This window comes from Coenobita brevimanus, chromosome 2 (assembly GCF_032717465.1).
Source record: "Coenobita brevimanus isolate Jiangsu-jjx chromosome 2, ASM3271746v2, whole genome shotgun sequence".
Classification (NCBI taxonomy): domain Eukaryota; kingdom Metazoa; phylum Arthropoda; class Malacostraca; order Decapoda; family Coenobitidae; genus Coenobita; species Coenobita brevimanus.
In genome coordinates this window covers 34,283,379-34,303,917 of record NC_136955.1, presented here as the reverse complement: position 1 = coordinate 34,303,917, position 20,539 = coordinate 34,283,379, and the positions used below count along the sequence as shown (strand labels likewise).

General features: G+C 40.8%; 1 protein-coding gene across 1 annotated transcript in view; it reads left to right on the top strand.

The window, feature by feature from the left end:
- Positions 1–20,539, top strand: part of LOC145391635 (U-scoloptoxin(16)-Er13a-like) — a 61,867-nt gene that overhangs the window by 4,409 nt on the left and 36,919 nt on the right. The window contains exon 2 of the mRNA XM_080266181.1: positions 18,354–18,486. Coding sequence (XP_080122307.1) covers positions 18,354–18,486 — 133 coding nt within the window. The remainder of the gene's footprint in view (positions 1–18,353; positions 18,487–20,539) is intronic.

The following is a 20,539-nucleotide window of genomic DNA, read 5'->3' as shown; positions in this document are numbered from 1 at the left end:
CACTCTCTTCTTATTCTCTCTTACTAGTCTTTTCACCTCTATCTTTCTTTCTATATATATATATATATATATATATATATATATATATATATATATATATATATATATATATATATATATATATATATATATATATATATATATATCATAACTGACTTTGTATAAACTTGTAGAGAAGTTATATATATATTAGACTTGTGGAAGAGCGGTTGTTATACGTGAGTAATTTGTAAGTAGATAATCTTCGTTCCCATTTGTCATGCAATGACAAGAGAGGTAAAGAATAGTATGGGACTATTTTTATTTGTCTTGGAAATATTAACAAAGTCTCTCACACACGAGTGAAGTTAAGTAGAGTCCCGCGAACTACCTCCTCTCTCTCTCTCTCTCTCTCTTCCATGTTGCTAAGCCCTTCTCCCTACTACCTGCCGGTTCTATGGCCTGTCTCCTTCTGAGCTCTGCTTCCTAAATTCTGGTGTAGCAGAGGTCGTGTCACGTGTGTTACACTGTTGTTGGAATGTTCTAGAAGCCTGTGTGTGAGTATGTGTGTATGTGTGTGTATGGTCACGAGGTGCTGTCATGTGCCTATCAAGCATTAGAGTGTGTAAGCATGTTTAGCATTGCTCGATTCTCGCAGACACAATACCTTCTCATCATCTGACTTGCTCCTTCTATCTGTCTGTCTATTCACCTATTTATCTATCTATCTATTATGATTTGTACTTATAATATGGACTCATAACATATATATATATATATATATATATATATATATATATATATATATATATATATATATATATATATATATATATATATATATATATATTGCCAGACGCCTCAATCCCGTTTAGGGTGGCCACAAACAAATCGCCTCCAAGTAGCCCTGGCCCCCGCCATTTCACTGCCCTGCTCCCAACTCACACCCCCTCTCTCATATACCTCTCCACCCCATCCCTCCATCTCATCTTCGGCCTCCCCCTCCCACTTCCCCCCTCCACCTCACTCACATACATTCTCTTCGTTAATCTTTCACCCTCCATCCTCTCCACATGGCCAAACCACCTCAGTGTGTTCCTCATAACGCTTCCTATCACATCCACATCAACACCACAACGCTCCTTTATATCCGCATTCGTCAGCCTGTCTCTCCATGTGACTCCACAGGCTCCTCTTAAATAACTCATTTCCACTGCTCTCACTCTTGACTTGTGTCCTTCCAACAACGTCCAAGCTTCACTTCCGTACGTTAGAGTTGGTATCACAATACTGTCATGTAGTAACGTTTTCACTTCCATGCTCACTTCCCTGTTTCTTATCACTGCTTTCAAAGAACCAGCAACCTTTCTTCCCTGCTGTACCCTTTCAAGCACTTCACTCTCCAAACCTCCATCCTTACTCATCACACTACCCAAGTACTTAAACGTACTCACATTTTCCAATTCCTCACCATCCAACCTCGCTATACATTCACTGACTTCACCTCTCTCAAAGACCATCACTTTACTCTTCCCTAAATTCACCTTTAGATTCCGTTTCTTACACACTCTTTCAAACTCATCCACCAAGCCTTGCAGCTCCCCTTCGTCTTCACTCAACAACACAGTATCATCTGCAAACAACAGTATAGGGAGTTTCCAAACACTATCCTCTCTCACCAGGGCCACTCCAACATCCACTACCCTACCTTGTACCTCTTTTATTACCCCATCCATGTACAGGTTGAACAACCATGGAGACATGACACATCCCTGTTTCAAACCAACTTTCAAAGAGAAAAATTCACTTAGTTCACCATCCACACGCACTGCAGCCTTCGCACCATCGTACATACTCTTCACAGCATTCAACAACTTCCCATCTACTCCATATATTCTTAACACTTTCCACAATCCTTGTCTATCCACCCTGTCACATGCATTCTCCAAATCCATGAAAGCCGCATACAACTTCTTTCCCTTCTCTAAAAACTTTTCCACTAAAGATCTAAGAATGAATATCTGATCTACACAACCTCTTCCCTTCCTAAAGCCTCCCTGTTCTTCTCCAACTAATTTCTCTGTTCTTTCTCTAACTCTGTGAATAAGTATCCTACCATACACTTTTCCTATTATACTAAGAAGACAAATGCCCCTATGATTACCACACACTTCTTTTTCCCCTTTTCCTTTGTACAAGGGAATAATTATACCTGACTTCCAATCCTCCGGGACTCTACCTTCCTCCCAGGCCAAGCTGCACATCTTCCACATCCATTCTACTACTATCTCTCCCCCATGCTTCAGCATTTCACCACACACTCCATCAATTCCTGGGGCTTTTCCCGATTTAACTTTCTTCATTGCTTCCACAACTTCTATCCTACTGATTTCTTCCTGTCTTCTCACCTCCCTCCTTCTCCCAGCCATTCCCCAGCCACTTATACTCGCATTACTTCCATCCTCTACGTTCAACAATTCCTTAAAGTGTTCTCTCCATCTGCTCACTTTTTCTCCCTTCTCCACTAGTAATCTACCATTTTTATCTTTCACTCCCCTGCTAACTTCACTTCCACCCTGTCTTACTCTTTTCACCTCTCTCCAGAAGATTTTCTTACAGTCCCTCCACTTTACACTCAAATTCCTTCCAAATTCCTCATCCACTCTCTTCTTACTCTCTCTTACTAATCTTTTCACCTCTCTCTTTCTTTCTACATATAACTCTCTCTTCCGCCTCTGAACTTCTTGCACGCCCCTATTTCTCATCCATTCATTGTATGCTTTCTTCTTTTGTGCCACAGCCTGTTTCACCTCTTCAGTCCACCACGCTGTTCCTTGCACCCCCCTCCGTCTTCTCTTCCTTCCACACACCACATCACATGCTGCACATATTTCTTCTGTAAATATCCTACACACACCTTCCACGTCTCCCATCTGCTCCAATTCATAATTGCCCAATCGTTCCTCCACTTCTCTCTTATACTCTGCCTTTTTCTCATCCTCTTGTAACATTTCCACTCTCCTTGCAACTACTCCTTCCTCTCGTCTTTCCCTTCTTCTATTCCTCCATCTTACTTGAATTTTAATTCTGGCCACCACCAAGTAGTGGTCAGAAAGTCCACTCCCCCAGCCTCTATAAACTCTTGCATCCATTACACATCTTTGCATCCTTTCATCCACACACACATAATCAATCATTGCCTTCCTTTCATTCAGTTCACCACCCACCCTTCTCATCACTCGCCATGTATACCTGTGGATCATTTTATGCCTGAAGAGGGTATTGGCTATCACCAACCCCCTCCCAGCACAAATGTCCAATAACGCACTCCCATTCTCGTCTATCTCAGCAGGCACACCCCACTCACCAACTATTCCATCCACCCTCACATTCCCAACTTTACCATTCATATCACCAATCAAAAACACTCTCTCATTCCTTCCAAACTTTTCCATGCACACTTCCACATTTGTCCAAAACTCTTCTCTCACTCTTCTAGCACGATCTTGCATTGGCGCATACACACACACAATCGCCCACATTTGTATTCCAACTTTCAACTTTACCCACATAATCCTTGACCCAACTGATCCATACTGTCTTATGCTCCTCTTCCATCTTTTACTCACAACTATACATACTCCTTCCTTTGCCCTCTCATTCTCACCTACTCCTGCACATATACCCTATCCATACTCCCATTCTCTCACACTTTCTCCTCTCCATTTGGTTTCAGTTATTCCACATACATCCACTTTCGCACCCTCAAGCACCTGGACAATCTCTCTCTCTTTCACCTCATCATTCACTCCTCTTACATTCCTCGTAGCCATTACCAAGTCCTTTGTCCGGTCCTGGGTCGTCATCGTTTGGTCAGTCCTTGTCCGAGGCTTGTTGTTTGTTTTTTTAGTTAGTTGTTTTCCGGGGAGGGGCACTAACCCTCCGCCAACCCTTTTAGTCGCCTTTTACGACAAGCAGGGATATTGGGGGAGTATTCTTGAAAAACCCTCCTACCCTGAGGGCATTGTTAAGTGAAACACCAAGAATTTCAATACTTTTGGAGATGGGAATATTAGTAGCACTGAAGGTATTATACGAATCTGACAATATCTGAAAATTGTCTATAACTGGCTTTACTAGTATTAAATGAGACAAGGTTACTTTGTCCCCATTCACTGATCTTAGATAAGTCTTGGTTAATGGAGATGGCTGTACTGAGTTGAGAGCTAGAGATATTACCCCCCCCCCCATCCCGACGTTTTCTGGGCAGTGGTACGCCCCAGTCCCGACATTTTTGGACCTTTTTTTTTTTTTGGCTCAAACATCTGCTTTTGGTGAGAAACATTGAAAATTCATAGAGAAATCGCTCACCTGAGGTTTAAAATACTCGATCCAGGTAGGAGTACCTCCTTACCTTACAGGGTTTTCTATCAGGCTGGCTGCAAAGAAAACGAGTTCTATGGGAGGATAACTATTCCACACCACTCATAAACGGTATTTATTTATTTATTTGGTACGAATTTATATGTAGTATAAGAGTATATTGGTTTTCAAACGGTAATATAGGCATTATAAGCATTGTTTCACTCACTAACTCATCACCATTCCTGACCTTTTTTTGTCACATTACCTGATCATCATTCCTGACTGTTTCTTCCTCTAATGATTGTCCTCCACATTGTCATCGATTGGGGAATCATTCTGGCCCTGAATTTCGTATCGTGGCATGACATGGTTTTACTGGCTAGGTCACTGATAACAGGTGAATTGCTGAGAAAAGGTCATGCAGGGAGGGGGAGGAGGTCATGCTGGGTAAGGCATTGTCCCTGCCTGGCATCTTGTAGAGGAAGGTGTCCCGTGTATACGTGCCAAAAATCACTCGTGAAAATTGAAAATTGTGCAAATTAGGGACCTTGCAATGTTGCCGCATTAATTTACGTCTCCGGGATATGAGTGCACATCATGTGAGGACGTGAATTCACGTCTCTGGGACGGAGCGGGAGACTTATATGAATGAATGAGATTGTGGGTGACAGATAGGAGATCATTATTATGATTTTGGAGTAGGGTTGGGACCAGAACTGATCTTTGTGGCATGCTGGCATTAATTGGGTGGAAATTAGATTATACATCATCTACTTTTACTTTTACTGATCAGTCACTGAGATATGAGGAAAGCAGAGGAACAAAAGACGTTAGTCCATAGCAATGGGGTTTGGACGGCAGGGAACGGCGCCACACTCTGTCGAAAGCTTTACAAATATCAAGGGCTACTGCATGAGTTTCTCCATTTCAGTTGACTGATGGATGGTATGAGTCAGGAGATTGAGTATGTCAACGGTGGATCTTTCGTGGCGAAAACCATATTGTCTATCACTAATTAAGTTGTTGGATTCAAGGTGTTTAATTAAGTGGATATATTTCAAAAACTTTACCAAAAGGAGATGTGATAGCTATTGGTCTGTATTCAGCGAGGTCAGAGGAACTTCTTTTTTGTGGAACTGGGTGGATATTGGCTTCTTTCCATGAATTAGGGAATGAAGAAGTACGTATGCATAGCTAGAACAGAGGCAATTTCTGGGGAACACTTTTTCAAAACAATTGGTTATGGAAGTAAAAAACTCTATGGTAAATGGCTACCATCCTTCCAACATGTTGAGTATTTCTAATTATAATCTTGGCCATCAGAGGAGCCACTTTAGCTTATATGATGGATGCATTCAAAAAGTTTAAATTCGTCGTAAGAAGTCGTAAGAAGAGGTGTTAAATGAGTTCTATATGCTTCCCCCTTGATTTCCAAAGACGATAGACAGACAGGCAGAGAAACTCTCTCTCTCTCTCTCTCTCTCTCTCTCTCTCTCTCTCTCTCTCTCCACGGAAATGCCCGGCATCATTTAGAGCGAAATATTACATAGGGACATGTGTTAATTAACAACATTTTTGGTAACCGGAGGCCTACTGCACCGGGTTATTAACGCATTCTTTAAGTTAGCGCATTGTGGGCACTTTGGTTCAGAAACTGTTGAGCTGTAATGCACAGTTTTGGATAAGGGTACAAACAGACGAACAGATGAACAGAATGGGAATATTAGTAGTGTGTATATATATATATATATATATCATCATCACCATTATCATCAGCCGTTGAGGTCCACTGCAGGACCGGCCTATCCCTACCGAAGCAGGGACGATACAGCCAATGTATCTCTACCTAGTGGCTTAGGCTGTCTGTCAGAGACTGTATGTAGGGTGAAAAGTGCTTGTGAGTGTGATTGTAGTGGCTTTGGATGTGTGTGTAGTCTGTGAACCAAGTGTAATCGGCCCGCCTTAAGCCGACTGGGTGCAAGCATACTACTAAGGATTTCAGGGGCAGTGTCCAACTGTTTTTTTTAAATAACGTCTCAACAAAGCGTCGGACAAGGATTTAACTTTGGCAGTGCATGTTTGAGACCCCGACCTAATTTGTAAAATTATGCTTTTGTACCAAATGTGTATGATTAAGGCATTTATAAGAGTAAATGTAGGGTAAACTTAGCTAAAATCGTCAGAGGCATGTAGCGAGGCTAGCTTCGGTCACGATACAAGCCCCGCCCACAATTCGGAACGTGACGTCGGTGTGACGTAGTAGTAATCACCGACGCAAGTGGCATTTCTATCTTTCTAACCCCCCCACATACTGTACTTTCTCTCTCTCTCTCTCTCTCTCTCTCTCTCTCCTCTCACACACACACACACACACACACACACACACACACACACACACACACACACCCTATTAATATTTCACCCCTTATTCAGATTCAGTATTGTCCTTATTTGAGGAGTATGTTTTGCGAAATCTATCTATGCTCGCCATCGCTGAAGTTTCGGTTTGGTAACGTCTCGCCTGTCGGCGCCGCCACATCCACCCCGCCCCGCGCTGCCGGCTCCGGCAGTGATTACTACTCTTCAGAAGTGAATAAGTCATATTGACGTCACAATATGTGTAAGAGGGCGATGCATATACTATGTACTAATAGGGAGTCTGGAGGGATGTACAGTCACTCTAAAAATCAGCCGCAGCTCAGAAATATGAGTAACCCTAAGGCATTGAATCTGAAGCAGCTTACATAAAGACAGAACTGCCACTTGCGTCGGTGATTACTACTACGTCACACCGACGTCACGTTCCTGATTGTGGGCGGGGCTTGTATCGTGACCGAAGCTAGCCTCGCTACATGCCTCTGACGATTTTAGCTAAGTTTACCCTACATTTACTCTTATAAATGCCTTAATCATACACATTTGGTACAAAAGCATAATTTTACAAATTAGGTCGGGGTCTCAAACATGCACTGCCAAAGTTAAATCCTTGTCTGACGCTTTGTTGAGACGTTATTTAAAAAAAACACTTGGACACTGCCCCTGAAATCCTTAGTAGTATGCGACACTGGTTCAACCACAGCACCCCTTGTGTCCGCCAAAATGGTCAGTGGCTTAGTGAACCCTTCCCAGAGTTTTTACGATTCTGGCGGGGAGGCGAACCCTCGCCCACCAGCGTGCGAGATGCACACACTATCACTGTACCACAGAGCCTCCATATATATATATATATATATATATATATATATATATATATATATATACGAGACGCACACACTACCACTGTACCACAGAGCCTCCATATATATATCTATATATATATATATATATATATATATATATATATATATATATGAGCAAAGCATGTGTAAGGGTTAATGGGCATCTACGTGAATGGTTCGCAATTGGTGTGGGCGAGCGACAAGGTTGTGTGATGTCCCCATGGTTGTTCAATATATATATGGATGGGGAGATGAGAGAAGTAAAAAACACGAGTAATGGAGAGAAGAAAGGCGTTGGTAATGAATGGTGATGGATGGAATGTCTCAGATTTGTTGTGTGCTGATGATACAGTACTGCTTGCAAGTGCCGGACAAGAACTTGGTAGGCTGGTGTAGAGTGTGTGTGTGTGTGTGTGTGTATATATATATATATATATATATATATATATATATATATATATATATATATATATATATATATATACACACACTCTACACCAGCCTTCCTTCTCTCCATTACTCTTGTTTTTTACTTCTCTCGTCACCCCATCCATATAAATATTGAACAGCCATGGGGACATCACACAACCTTGTCGCTCGCTCACACCAATCGCGAACCATTCACGTAAATGCCCATTAACCCTTACACATGCTTTGCTACCATCATAAAAACTCTTGCCAGCACCTAGCAGCTTACCATCTACACCTACACCATACATGCGCAAAACTTTCCACAGTCCCTCTCTGTCTACTTTGTCGTATGCTTTTTCCAGATCCATGAATGCCATATACACCTTGTGGTTCTTCTTACAAGCCTTCACTGCTATCTGTCTCACTGCAAATACTTGATCCACACATCCTCTGCCACTCCTAAAGCCACCCTGTTCATCACTCACTAGGACTTCCGATATCCTCTTACTTTCTCTATAATAATTCTTCCATATACCTTCCCTACCACACTCAATAAACTTATGGCACGATAATCCTTTCAGTCATTTCTCTCACCTTTATTTTGCACAGGGGTAAAATCACAGCCTTTTTCCACTCTGCAGGCATAGTTTCACTCATCCATGCCTTCTTACGTATCTCCAACAAGCACTTCATTCCACTCTCCCCACTACAGATCCAATTCATTCCAGTTTACTGATTCTAACTCATCCTGTACTTTGGTCCTGTAATCATCTGCCATTTCTCTGATCCACAGCTTCTCAACTTGCAGTCTTTCTCCATGACTGCTCCTCTCTCTCTTGATCCGCCCCACTCCTCTCAGCTTGATCTTGCAGACCACGATCATATGATCTGACAGACCTCCACATCGTCCTCTCACAGCTCTCGTATCAGCAACCATTCCCATCATCGACCTCTCTACGAGCAAGTAATCAATCAAGCTTTTTTCAACACGATCCCCGTTTCTTCTATACCATGTATATTTATGTGGATCTTTGTTTGAAATACGAATTACAAATGCACAACCTTCTCTCCTGACACATATCCTTTAGTCGATTCCCATTATCATTTTCTCCTGGTACTCCATAACAACCCATTATGTCATCCTCAGGACCAGTGCCTACTCTTCCGTTCATATCCCCCATCACGATCACTTTATAGCTCCTGGGCATTTCTCCCACTACGTCACCCAGGTCATCCCATAAGCTGTCTTTCTCTCTTTTACTCCTGTCCTCACACGGTGCATACGCTCCAATCACTGCCACTTTCACCTTCTGAAACTTGAACTTGACACACATACACCTCGAGCTGACACATTTGTAGTCTCTCATTCCACTCTGCCTCACCTCACTCATCAACAAAGCAACTCCTTCCTTACATCTTCCTCTCCCATTCATGCCCGATCTTACACATTTCACACACTCCCACTCCTCTGCTTCGCACCCTTTCATCTTCGTTTCACACAATGCCCTCACAGCATACCTCGCATTCTTGAACACATTCACTACTTCCACCCTCTTGCTCTCTCATTCACCTCTCTCTCTCTCTCTCTCTCTCTCTCTCTCTCTCTCTCTCTCTCTCTCTCTCTCTCTCTCTCACACACACACACAGACACACACACACACACACACACACACACACACACACACATATATATATATATATATATATATATATATATATATATATATATATATATATATATATATATATATATATATATATATATATAATGGCTGGCAAATCCATCAGTCTTTTTAACCCATTGGAGCCCAGTGTCCACAGTACTGAACAGAACTGGGAATTATCAGACTTTAATAAAGTAGGGAACCCCCAGGTAGGGACCTATGAGCTTCGCGACTATGAGCCGATAGGCAGAGGGTGGTATGCTTAGGACCCTCGGGGACCAGTGCCGCGCCCAGCAACTCTGGGATCCAATGGATATATATATATATATATATATATATATATATATATATATATATATATATACGCCAGCAACTCTGGGATCCAATGGATATATATATATATATATATATATATATATATATATATATATATATACGCCAGCAACTCTGGGATCCAATGGATATATATATATATATATATATATATATATATATATATATATATATATATATATATATATACGCCAGCAACTCTGGGATCCAATGGATATATATATATATATATATATATATATATATATATATATATATATATATATATACGCCAGCAACTCTGGGATCCAATATATATATATATATATATATATATATATATATATATATATATATATATATTGAGAGGAAGAAGGAACCAAAGATCAGAAGCACTCAAGATTGTTCCTTAAAAAAAAAAAAAAAAAAAAAAAAAAAAAAAAAAAAAACAGAGAACCATATTGAAGATCCGTTCATTTCTGTATGCCTGGACACACTGCATTTTAAAGACTAAAGATCATAGGCAGTAGGAAATACAGACAGAGGAAGGTAGTTCCAGAGCTGACCTGATGCATACATGCAGGACTCGGAGAAGCGGTTAAAGTATTGTATTAGAGAGTTAGAAGAGGAATGAGAGTTTGCTAGTACACCAGTGCAATGCACCCATGTTTGTAGTGGAGGCATACAACCAGACACTTTAGAGAAGCAGTGACAATTGAAGAAGCGACAGAAAAGAGATTAATATGCAAGAGTGAAGCAAGGAGACAGGTTGAAGGAAGCCAGTAAGAGGAGGAGAGTTAACGAGACGAAAAGTCTTTGACTTCACCTTGTTGTGAAGAGCTGTATGAGGGGAGCCTTCCCACATGTGAGAGTTGCACTCTACACGGGGATGAATAAAACTTCTGTAGCAAGTCAAGAAATGTGTATGGGGAAAGAACACATGGAGTGATCTTAACACACCTAATCTCTTGAATGCCGATTTTACAAGGGAGGTGATATGATCTTTCCAAAATACATCCTGAGAGAATGAAACCACAAGCATATTCAGTGATCATGCAGAATGGAGATATAACACTCCTGCAGATTTTGATCAGTCGACAGATGTAAGAACTGAGTGTTTGATGCATTAAAAACAACAAGATTACTTTTACCCCAATCAGAGATATGAGCCAAGTCATACATTAAGTGAACATTACCTCATCCCTTGTTTGTTGAAGTAAATGTAGATATGGACACTTCAAGAAATAGACGGAAAGGTGAAGGATGGAGTCATAAGTGTACGAGTAGATAGGGTGAGATGAACAACTTAAAAAAGAAGAGAGTTTGTGATAGAACAGAACCCTGAGGAACATCACTGTTGATAGCTCTAGGAGAAGAACAGTGGCCGTCTACAACAGCAGCCATAGAACAACCAGAAAGGAAGCTAGAAAGGCACAGATGGAAGGACAGAAACCGTGAGACGGCAGTTCGGAAATTAAAGATTTATGCCAGACTCGATCGAAAGCCTGTGAGATGCCAAGTGCAACAACAAAGCTTTCGCCACAGCCCCGAAAGGAGGATGACCAGGAGTCTGAAAGGTAGGTGAGAAGATCGTCAGTGGAGTGCACCTGGCCGAACCTACACTGATGAACTGAGAGAAGGCTGTGTTAGGAATGATAGTGGTGATAGTCACGGTACAAATGCGATAGATGAACAGAAGGAGGAAAGGAGAGGAGGAAGTAATCCATACAAGAAGGGTAGAAAGATTGCAAGAGGAATTAAAAAAAACATGTCAGAGTATGAGACAAGGAACGATTGGCTAAATATGTTTTGGAGCAGATGGTGGAGGTGGAAGGTGTGTGCAAGATATTTTCAGAAAAAATCTGTGCAGCATGTGAGATGGTGTGTGGGGTGAAGAGAAACGAAAATGGTGCAAGGAACAGCATGGTGAAATGAAAAGGTGAGACAAGCTGTGAATCAAAAGAAGAAAGCATATAGTGATCGGATGGGAAGCAGAGGCACCGAGGAAGTTGAGAGACAGAAGAGAGAGTTGTATGTAAAGAGGAAGAGAGAGGTAAAAATATTAGTAAAAGAGAGTAAGAAGACAGTGGATGAGGAATTTGGAAGTTTTTGAGTGAGAAATGGGGGAAATGTAACAAAATTATGTGGAATGAGGTAAAGAAAGTTAGACAGGGTGATAAAGAAGTTAGTAGGGGAGTGAAAGATAAAAATGGTAGACTGCTGGTGGAGAAGGGGGAAAAAGAAGCAGGCAGAGAGAACGCCTGACGGAACTGTTAAACAGAGAATGAAAGTAATGTGAATAAAAGTGGCTGGGGAATGGCTGGGGAAAAGGAGGGAGGTGAGATGGGAGGAAGAAATCAGTAGGTCTGAAGCAGTGGACGCGATGAAGAAAGTCAAAATGGGAAAAGTCTCAGGAATTGATGGAGTGTCTGGTGAAATGATGAAGCATGGGGTAGAAATAGTAGTAGAACAGATATGGAAGATGTGCAGATCGGCCTGGGAGGAAGGTTGAATCCCAGTGGATTGGAAGTCAAGTATAGTTACTCCCCTCTACAAAGGGCAGGGGGGAGAAGAAGAATGTGGTGATCATTGGGGCATTTGTCTTCTTAGTGTAATAGCAAAAGTATGTGGTAGGATACTTATTGACAGAGTTGAGGAAATAACAGAGGAATTAGTTTAAGAAGAACAGGGAGGTTTTAGGAAGGGCGTGTGCAGATCAGATATTCATTATTAGGTCTTTAGTGGAAAAATTTCTAGGGAAGGGAAAGAAGTTGTATATGGTCTTCATGGATTTGGAGAAAGCACATGACAGAGTGGATAGGCAAGGAATGTAGAAAATATTGAGAATATATAGAGTAAATGGGAAGTTGTTGAATGCCGAGAAGAGTGTGTATAAGACTGCCAAGGCTGTAGTGTGTGTGGATAGTAAACTGAGTGAATTTTTCTATCTGACTGTTGATCGTAACCGGGATGTGTCTTGTCTCCATGGTTGTTCAATCGGCATATGGATGGGATTATAAAAGAAATACAGGGTATGGCAGTGGTTGTTGTCTTATTGGGGCGGCTCTAATGACTGTTGTTTGCAGACGATACTGTATTGTTAAGTAAAGACGAAGGGGAACCGCATGGTTTGGTGACTGAGTTTGGGAAAGTGTGTAAGAAACGGAATCTAAAGGCGAATACAGGGAAGAGTAAAGTTATGATCTTCGAGAGGAATTAAGTCACTGAATATACAGTGAGGTTGGATGATGAGGAAATGGAAATTGTGAGTGCATTTAAGTACTTGGTTTTGTGATTTGTATGGATGGAAGTTTGGAGGACGAAGTGCTTGTAAGGGAACAATAAGGAAGAGAGGTTGCTGGTTCTTTGAAGGCAGTAATAAGAAATAGGAAAGTGGGCATGGAAGTAAAAAAGTCACTGCGTGATCGTACTGTGATACCAACTCTAATGTATGGAAGTGAAGCTTGGACCTTGTCCTAAAGACACACGTCAAGACTGAGGGCAATGGGATTGAGTTATCTGAGAGGAATATGTAGAGTTACATGGAGAGACACACTGATAAATGAGGAAGTGAAGAAGTTTTGTGGTGTTGATATGGATGTGATACAAAGCATTAGGAGAAATACACTGAAGTGGTTTGGCCATGTGGAGAGGACAGAGAGCGAGAGACTAACGAGGAGTGTATGTGAGTGAGGTGGAGGGAGGGGAGAGGGAGTGGGAGGCCGAGGATAAGATGGAAGGATGAAATGGAGAGGTATATGAGAGAGGGGGGATGTGAGCTGGGGGGAGGTCAATGAAATGGCAGGGGATAGGGTGACATGGAGGCGATTTGTTTGTGGCCTCCCCTTACGGGATTAAGGCGTCTGGCAATAGATAAATAGATAGTATAATTTTCTGTTTCAAATAAATTTTCATATCTAACGTCGTCATATTTAAGAAACGTAAATACTTGTGTTGGATCTCCTCTGAGTCGTCCTTTTTTTTTTTTTTTTTTTTTTTTTTTTTTTTTTTAAGAAAACACATTCAGTTTCTTTGATCGCTCGTTGTAGGGTAATTTCGCAGCGATGGGATAATTATTGTGGTTCTCGACTGCACTCTTTCGAGTCTGCCTTCGTCCTTAATAAGATTCGGGGACCATTGTTGTATACAGTATTTTAGGTGTGATTTAACTAATGGAAGTGAAAAAGTTACTACATGACAGTATTGTGATACCAACTCTAACGTATGGAAGTGAAGCTTGGACGTTGTTGGAAGGACACAAGTCAAGAGTGACAGCAGTGGAAATCAGTTATTTAAGAGGAGCCTGTGGAGTCACATGGAGAGACAGGCTGACAAATGAGGATATAAAGGAGCGTTGTGGTGTGGATGTTGATGTGATAGGAAGCGTTATGAGGAACACACTGAGATGGTTTGGCCATGTGGAGAGGATGGAGGGTGAAAGACTGACGAAGAGAGTGTATGTGAGTGAGGTGGAGGGGGAAGAGGGAGGGGGAGGCCGAGGATGAGATGGAGGGATGGGGTGGAGAGGTATATGAGAGAGGGGGGTGTGAGTTGGGAGCAGGGCAGTGAAATGGCGGGGGACAGGGCGACGTGGAGGCGATTTGTTTGTGGCCACCCCGAACGGGATAGAGGCGTCTGGCAATAGACAGACAGATAGACATGTAATGCTGAGGAATTACATCGGGCACTTTATGATCAACGTTCCTTACGAAGTTCCTTATTTTGTCTGCCTTGTTACTGGCTGCTATACATTGTTTTGAGTTTTGGGGGTCGTTACTGGTAACAGCCTAAAACTCTTTCTCATCTTACTTCCGTCAGTGGGGTACTGAACATTTGATATTCATATCTTGTTTTTTCTTTTTTGTCGCAAATACACAGTACATTACATTAAATTTCATCTGTCATTTTCCAGTCCATGAACTTATCTACGCCGCTTTGTATACGTTCATAGTCTGCTTTCGTAATTATGTTGCATCCAGTATCCGTGTAATCTTCAAATTTTGATAACTTTGAAACACGTCCATATTCTAGATCACTGACATTTCTAACGAAATGAACTGATCTTATAACTGACCCCTGAGGAATTCCACTTGTCACCTCTTGCCAGTATGATGATTCATAATTTATCACTACACGCTGCCTGGTATTCGTTAACTAATCACCAGCCCATAAACGTTAACTGTTTGAGGCCGTGGACTTTTAGTTTTTCTAATAGCCATTGATAGGAGACTTTATCAAACGTTTCTGAAGATCTACATAGATAACATTCGACGTTGCGTCCTAGTTATCGTATATGTTTATAAAAAAAATCGCGCAGATTTGTAAGGCCTGAACTGTTATTACGAAACTCGTACTAGTTATCCGTTATAAAATTGTGCTTATTTAATAGCCCAATAATTTTATCGTTAACAAATTTGCATAGTACTGAAGTTAGGATTATTGAAAGGTAATTTGCGGCGCGTTTCTTATCGCCCTGTTTAAGGTTCTGTGATATGTTAGCGAGCTTCCACTGATTAGGCACACTAAATACTGTTAATGATTTATTGAACATTTTAGTGCGAGAAAATATCTGTTCTGTTCCAGTTGACCTATTTTGGTCGATTTTCTGGAGATAATTTGTTACTTCGTCTCTTGTCACTTCGTTGACTGATGGCTAATCATCTGGTCCTGGAGGAAAAAAAAAAAAACGATTACGGGATGGGAATGTTTACATTAATTTCATATTTTGTACAATCACTTTGAAAGAAGTCGGTCAATATTGTTGCTATCGTTCGGTTACCATGAACCAGATCGATCACCTTCCGAGTTTAGTAGAGGGCGTATGTTGTTAAATGTTTTTAAAATCTCACATAATAAAAAACTAATTTATGGTTTAATTTTTCTTCACGAGATTTTGCCTTATAGCCTCGTTCAGTTTTCCGAAAGTTCCGTAAATTGCCGCTGTAATTTAAAATACACGGCAGTGTTACAGTTTTTATAAGTTGTAATATGAATAGGTATATTTTGCATACCATAATCAGTGCAGACAGCTGATGCATGTGGAACGGTTACTACTTCCGACTGTTTTATTTGTATCACTGACATCACCTATATTATATTACGTACCTCGCCTCTCAATCTACAGTTGATGAGTCGATCATGTTCTATTGGGCGAGGTATTTCACTTATTGTACGTATGTAATTTTTATATCCATTCGTACAAGTTCTGTTCATTACAGTGGACCGTTGACGTATATGAAAGGGGTTTCTGGTTCCTCTGGTTCTCCTTCATATATATACTTATGTTCCCTTTCATACACTGATGACGCCTGACTGTCAGCAGGTAAGTCATACAGAAATAATTCATATCCTATATTTACAGTCGATGGTGTTCAGTCGGTCGAGGTGTTTTACCCATTAGTGTTTGCCCACTGTGACTGTTTAGTTGAGTTTACCTGTTGGCCGTAAGGTATTAGTACAGGGGTTCTCATCCAGGGGGGAATTTAAGTGTCTCAGGGGGGGAATTGAGGCCATAGACTGGCAAGCTCAAACTGTTGTTATACTCATCTTTTTATTGCCCCTGAACACAACACATAATGTGCATCAGTTAGGCCCAAGTTGTTATTTTTTTTTCCAGTGTATTGTTATTTTTATAATAATTAAGGAATAGAGTGAGAAATAACGGAAGAGAAAATTTTCTCTCAGGTCCGTTTCAGTTGTTTCTGTGAGTGAGAAAATATGTGTGTACGTGCGGTCCGAGGTGGAGGAGGAGGCTTGTCTTCTTTCATGTGTAATTCCTGTGTGGTCGTCCTGTCAGCTTGTTTTGTTTGCCTAAGCCGGGGAAACGGCGAAGGAACTACCAAAACCTCTCAAATCAAGGGGAATTTCATCTCGACTAAAAGAAATGCAATTATTTTTACGTATTTTATAAACTGAAACCCTGAGAGAGAGAGAGAGAGAGAGAGAGAGAGAGAGAGAGAGTCGTCATATTCCTGTACCGTCAGGTTTTCGTTTTGGACGTGTACAAACTAATGACGCTGTTGGCCCTCAGGCCTCGGTAGATTCTGTCACTCACTGTCAGTTCAAGTCCGCCTTACAGTTGCAAACAGGTCTGTACCGTACTGAGAAAACTTAAAACTCCACTACAGTATAATCCCTGTAAATATATATGTTTGTGGTAGGTGGGGGCGCTCACCATCCACTCACTTGATGTAGTGCTGCTCTCGGGTGTCTGCCCTTTCCTCTCCGTCCTTCGTTCCTTCCATTCTCTTATGTCTTTCTTTCATTCTTTCCTTGTCCTTCTGCCTACGGGTGACTTTACACTCCCTCTTCTGTCTCTCTTTCCTTCATTCTTTCCACTTCCTTCTGCCTGTGGGTGACTCTACACTGAGTGACAAGCCAAATGGTTTCCTGTGCACTAAGAAACCATTTACTACGCTGGGTGGTAACCATATAACCAAATTTTGGCGCCTGGTGGTTTAATGGGTAATTATTGCGCTCCAGTCGGATTAAGCCGGTGAAGGTTTATATCCAAGGGATGGTTGGGGTTGATTGCTCACGTAATGCCACTCAAGGATGAGTGAGGCTGGTCACTCACATCTTAAATGTCGGGACCAACTGCCTAGCCCCGGGCTCCTACGCTCCTCATGGGGCAATGTAGGATTGGATGATGGATGGAAATATATATGTACTAATATGGAAATATTAAAGCAGATTTTCATTATTTTATGCGTATTATTCAGGTAAGCACCTTATGAGTAAGACAGTCTTGGAAAGGGGGAATGACATTCTGCCACATGGTGGAAGGGGTGAATGGGGCAAAAAAGGTTGAGAATCACTGTATTAGTATAAGACACCGACTTGTTTGTCAGGTTTCCCAATGCTAGGCTCCTGGATTATGGGTTAATGTTTTCTTCTTTAACACAGTATATGAAGAAAAAGAACGTTGGTATATATATATATATATATATATATATATATATATATATATATATATATATATATATAAACATTAATAAAATTGATGAAATATCTTTAGATTAATGACCTTGGCCTCTGGGCAATGGTCAATAGAAATAAGATCAAGCTGAAGCAAGATAGGTATATTACCTAGAGAGGGCTTGGTAAGACTTTTTTTTGCACTCCTAGCCACTCCCTTGACAATTATGGTTTTTATTTAAGTCATATTACGTTAGCATGAGTTCCGACTTCGTCCCTTTCCATGTTATTATTTCTGTGCTGCTGCCCTGCTTGGTTTGACTGTAGGGCTAACTGAGCGGGGAAAGTGTCTCTTCTTTCTTTCCATACCTCTTTCTCGTAGGCCACTCATACCATTACGTTGCTTAGAGAGGACCAGCAGGTTTTTGCAGTTCTCTTCCCTATGTTTTTGATTCAACCGGTATATCCCGTATCTTTTTTTCCCCAGACTTCCCCGGCATGTGTCTGGGGCGGTCTTCTGGCACCATCTTGGCCGCCGGAGCCTCGAAGCAGCTAGACGAGTGGTGTGGTGAGGTGACCTGCTACGAGGAGGGCAACGAGATGATCCTTGTCACAACGACGTAAGTATATCCTTCTCATTATCACTGCGGCGTAAGATGCGTGCTTAATTTTCTTCACTGCATACCCAACAAATGATCAGGGATGGTTTTAAAATTATCCTTTCTTTTTTACTAATATAGTTACGTAGCCTGGCCCACCACGGCCGAACCACTGGTGTATATGTCCAGGGCACAGTTTGTAGATAAAAGCATCACCCATGGAGCAGCGCTCCCACTCTTCGGCGGCCTGGTTGTTCTGTTAGGGGTATAGAATACGAATGCAAACACTTGATAACACATAAAGTCAGATGTACCTGCAAAGATAAATGTGTCAAATCGTACAGCAAAGTAATGATATAAATTATTTGCTTAATAAAGGACACGTCATATAGACATTTTACATATGTTTTACGTAAGTCTAGGGCACTCATACAATTAATAAGGTATTTGGAAGGTAGACTGAACGATTATCTCACCTCAAGCTGAGTGCAGTGCCTTGGTCAGTACCTTACACGAAAGGTAACATTGGGGTCCATTGGATCAATGGCTCTCTAGTGCCAAATCAGTGCCAGATCCAGGAATGACCCCATCACCCCTTGAACTATTCGACTAGTCAGGAAGCCAGAGGAGAGGACAGGTCCTTAGGACTTTTGGCAATATACAAAAAAAAAATGGGGCCTAGTGGATTCCAGGGTAGCTTACTTATCTGGGATTAAGAATCATTTCTATCTTGTATAAGCAATTGACTAAAATGGGAAACATCAGCAACTCAGTAAGATTTTCCGGTGGTGTTCAGAAAATATATTATTTGTTTGTATTAAAAAAGTTCACTTGTAATCACTGCGTCTTTCAAAGAGGACACCTCATGTTACGTAAAGCAGTGTCTCCTCCTGACCAGATGAAGCCTGCATTGTTACACTAATCTGCAAAATTTCAGTGTGTCAGTAGGCACTCTTAATGCAGGAATGGCTCAGAGGCCTCCATAAATGTTAACAAAAAAAAAAAAAAAAAAAAAAAAAGTTTTAAACACCTTGGTCATCATAATCATCTAAAGTTAATCCTTATGCTTTTCTATACCAAAAGAATCTCCAGGAGTAGCTAAGACACAACGTTAACGCGCTAAAAACCACTCAACGAAAACTCTATTTTCTCTAAAGCCTTTTTCCTCTTTTTGTCTAACACCGCTCTAGCTGTAACACAGAAATATCTATCATCTTTTTTTCACAAAGCGGCTTCATTCTCCGCCGGTCCTGGTGCAGGGCAGATATTATCCGAAAAAGTTCAAAGGAATAGGTCGGAAATATGTGAACTTCTACACTTTTTACTCGACTTAGGGTAAACTTGGTAGAAGGGTAGAGGGTGACGAAAGGGTGAAGTGAATCAATACAAAAAATAATCGTACAAAATTAAACGCCACAGACTTAGTCAAATTTTAGGGTCACCCAGAGATTAAATCATTCTGTTTGGTGAAAAATAGGACAAAGGTCAAGGTCAGTCCAGTTTCGACTTAACTAGTGGAAGGGCTAATGGTCATGCAGGAGTGAAGCATTTTGTGCTTGAGAACAATCAGACAGACGTAAAAGCCATGAGTAAGTCAAAATTTCGGCCATAGTCCGATTATAAGGCGCAGGTGCTGCGCTCTCTCAGTGATCCTTCTGGTTATTAACTCTAGATTTGATTCAGCTCAAGAGACTTGTCGAACAGGACCGGGTTAGACTGAGCACTCACTAAACCCTTCGCTATCACGACGCACTGCCAAAGTTGAATAACTTACAAAAACATTCGGAGCTTTCTCCCACAAAGGCATTTAGAAAATCAGTGAAACAAGTACACACACACACACACACACACACACACACACACACACACACATATATATATATATATATATATATATATATATATATATATATATATATATATATATATATATATATATATATATATATGTATATATATATATATATATATATATATATATATATATATATATATATATATATATATATATATATATATATATATATATATATATATATATATACGGTATATAAATATATATAAATATAAATAT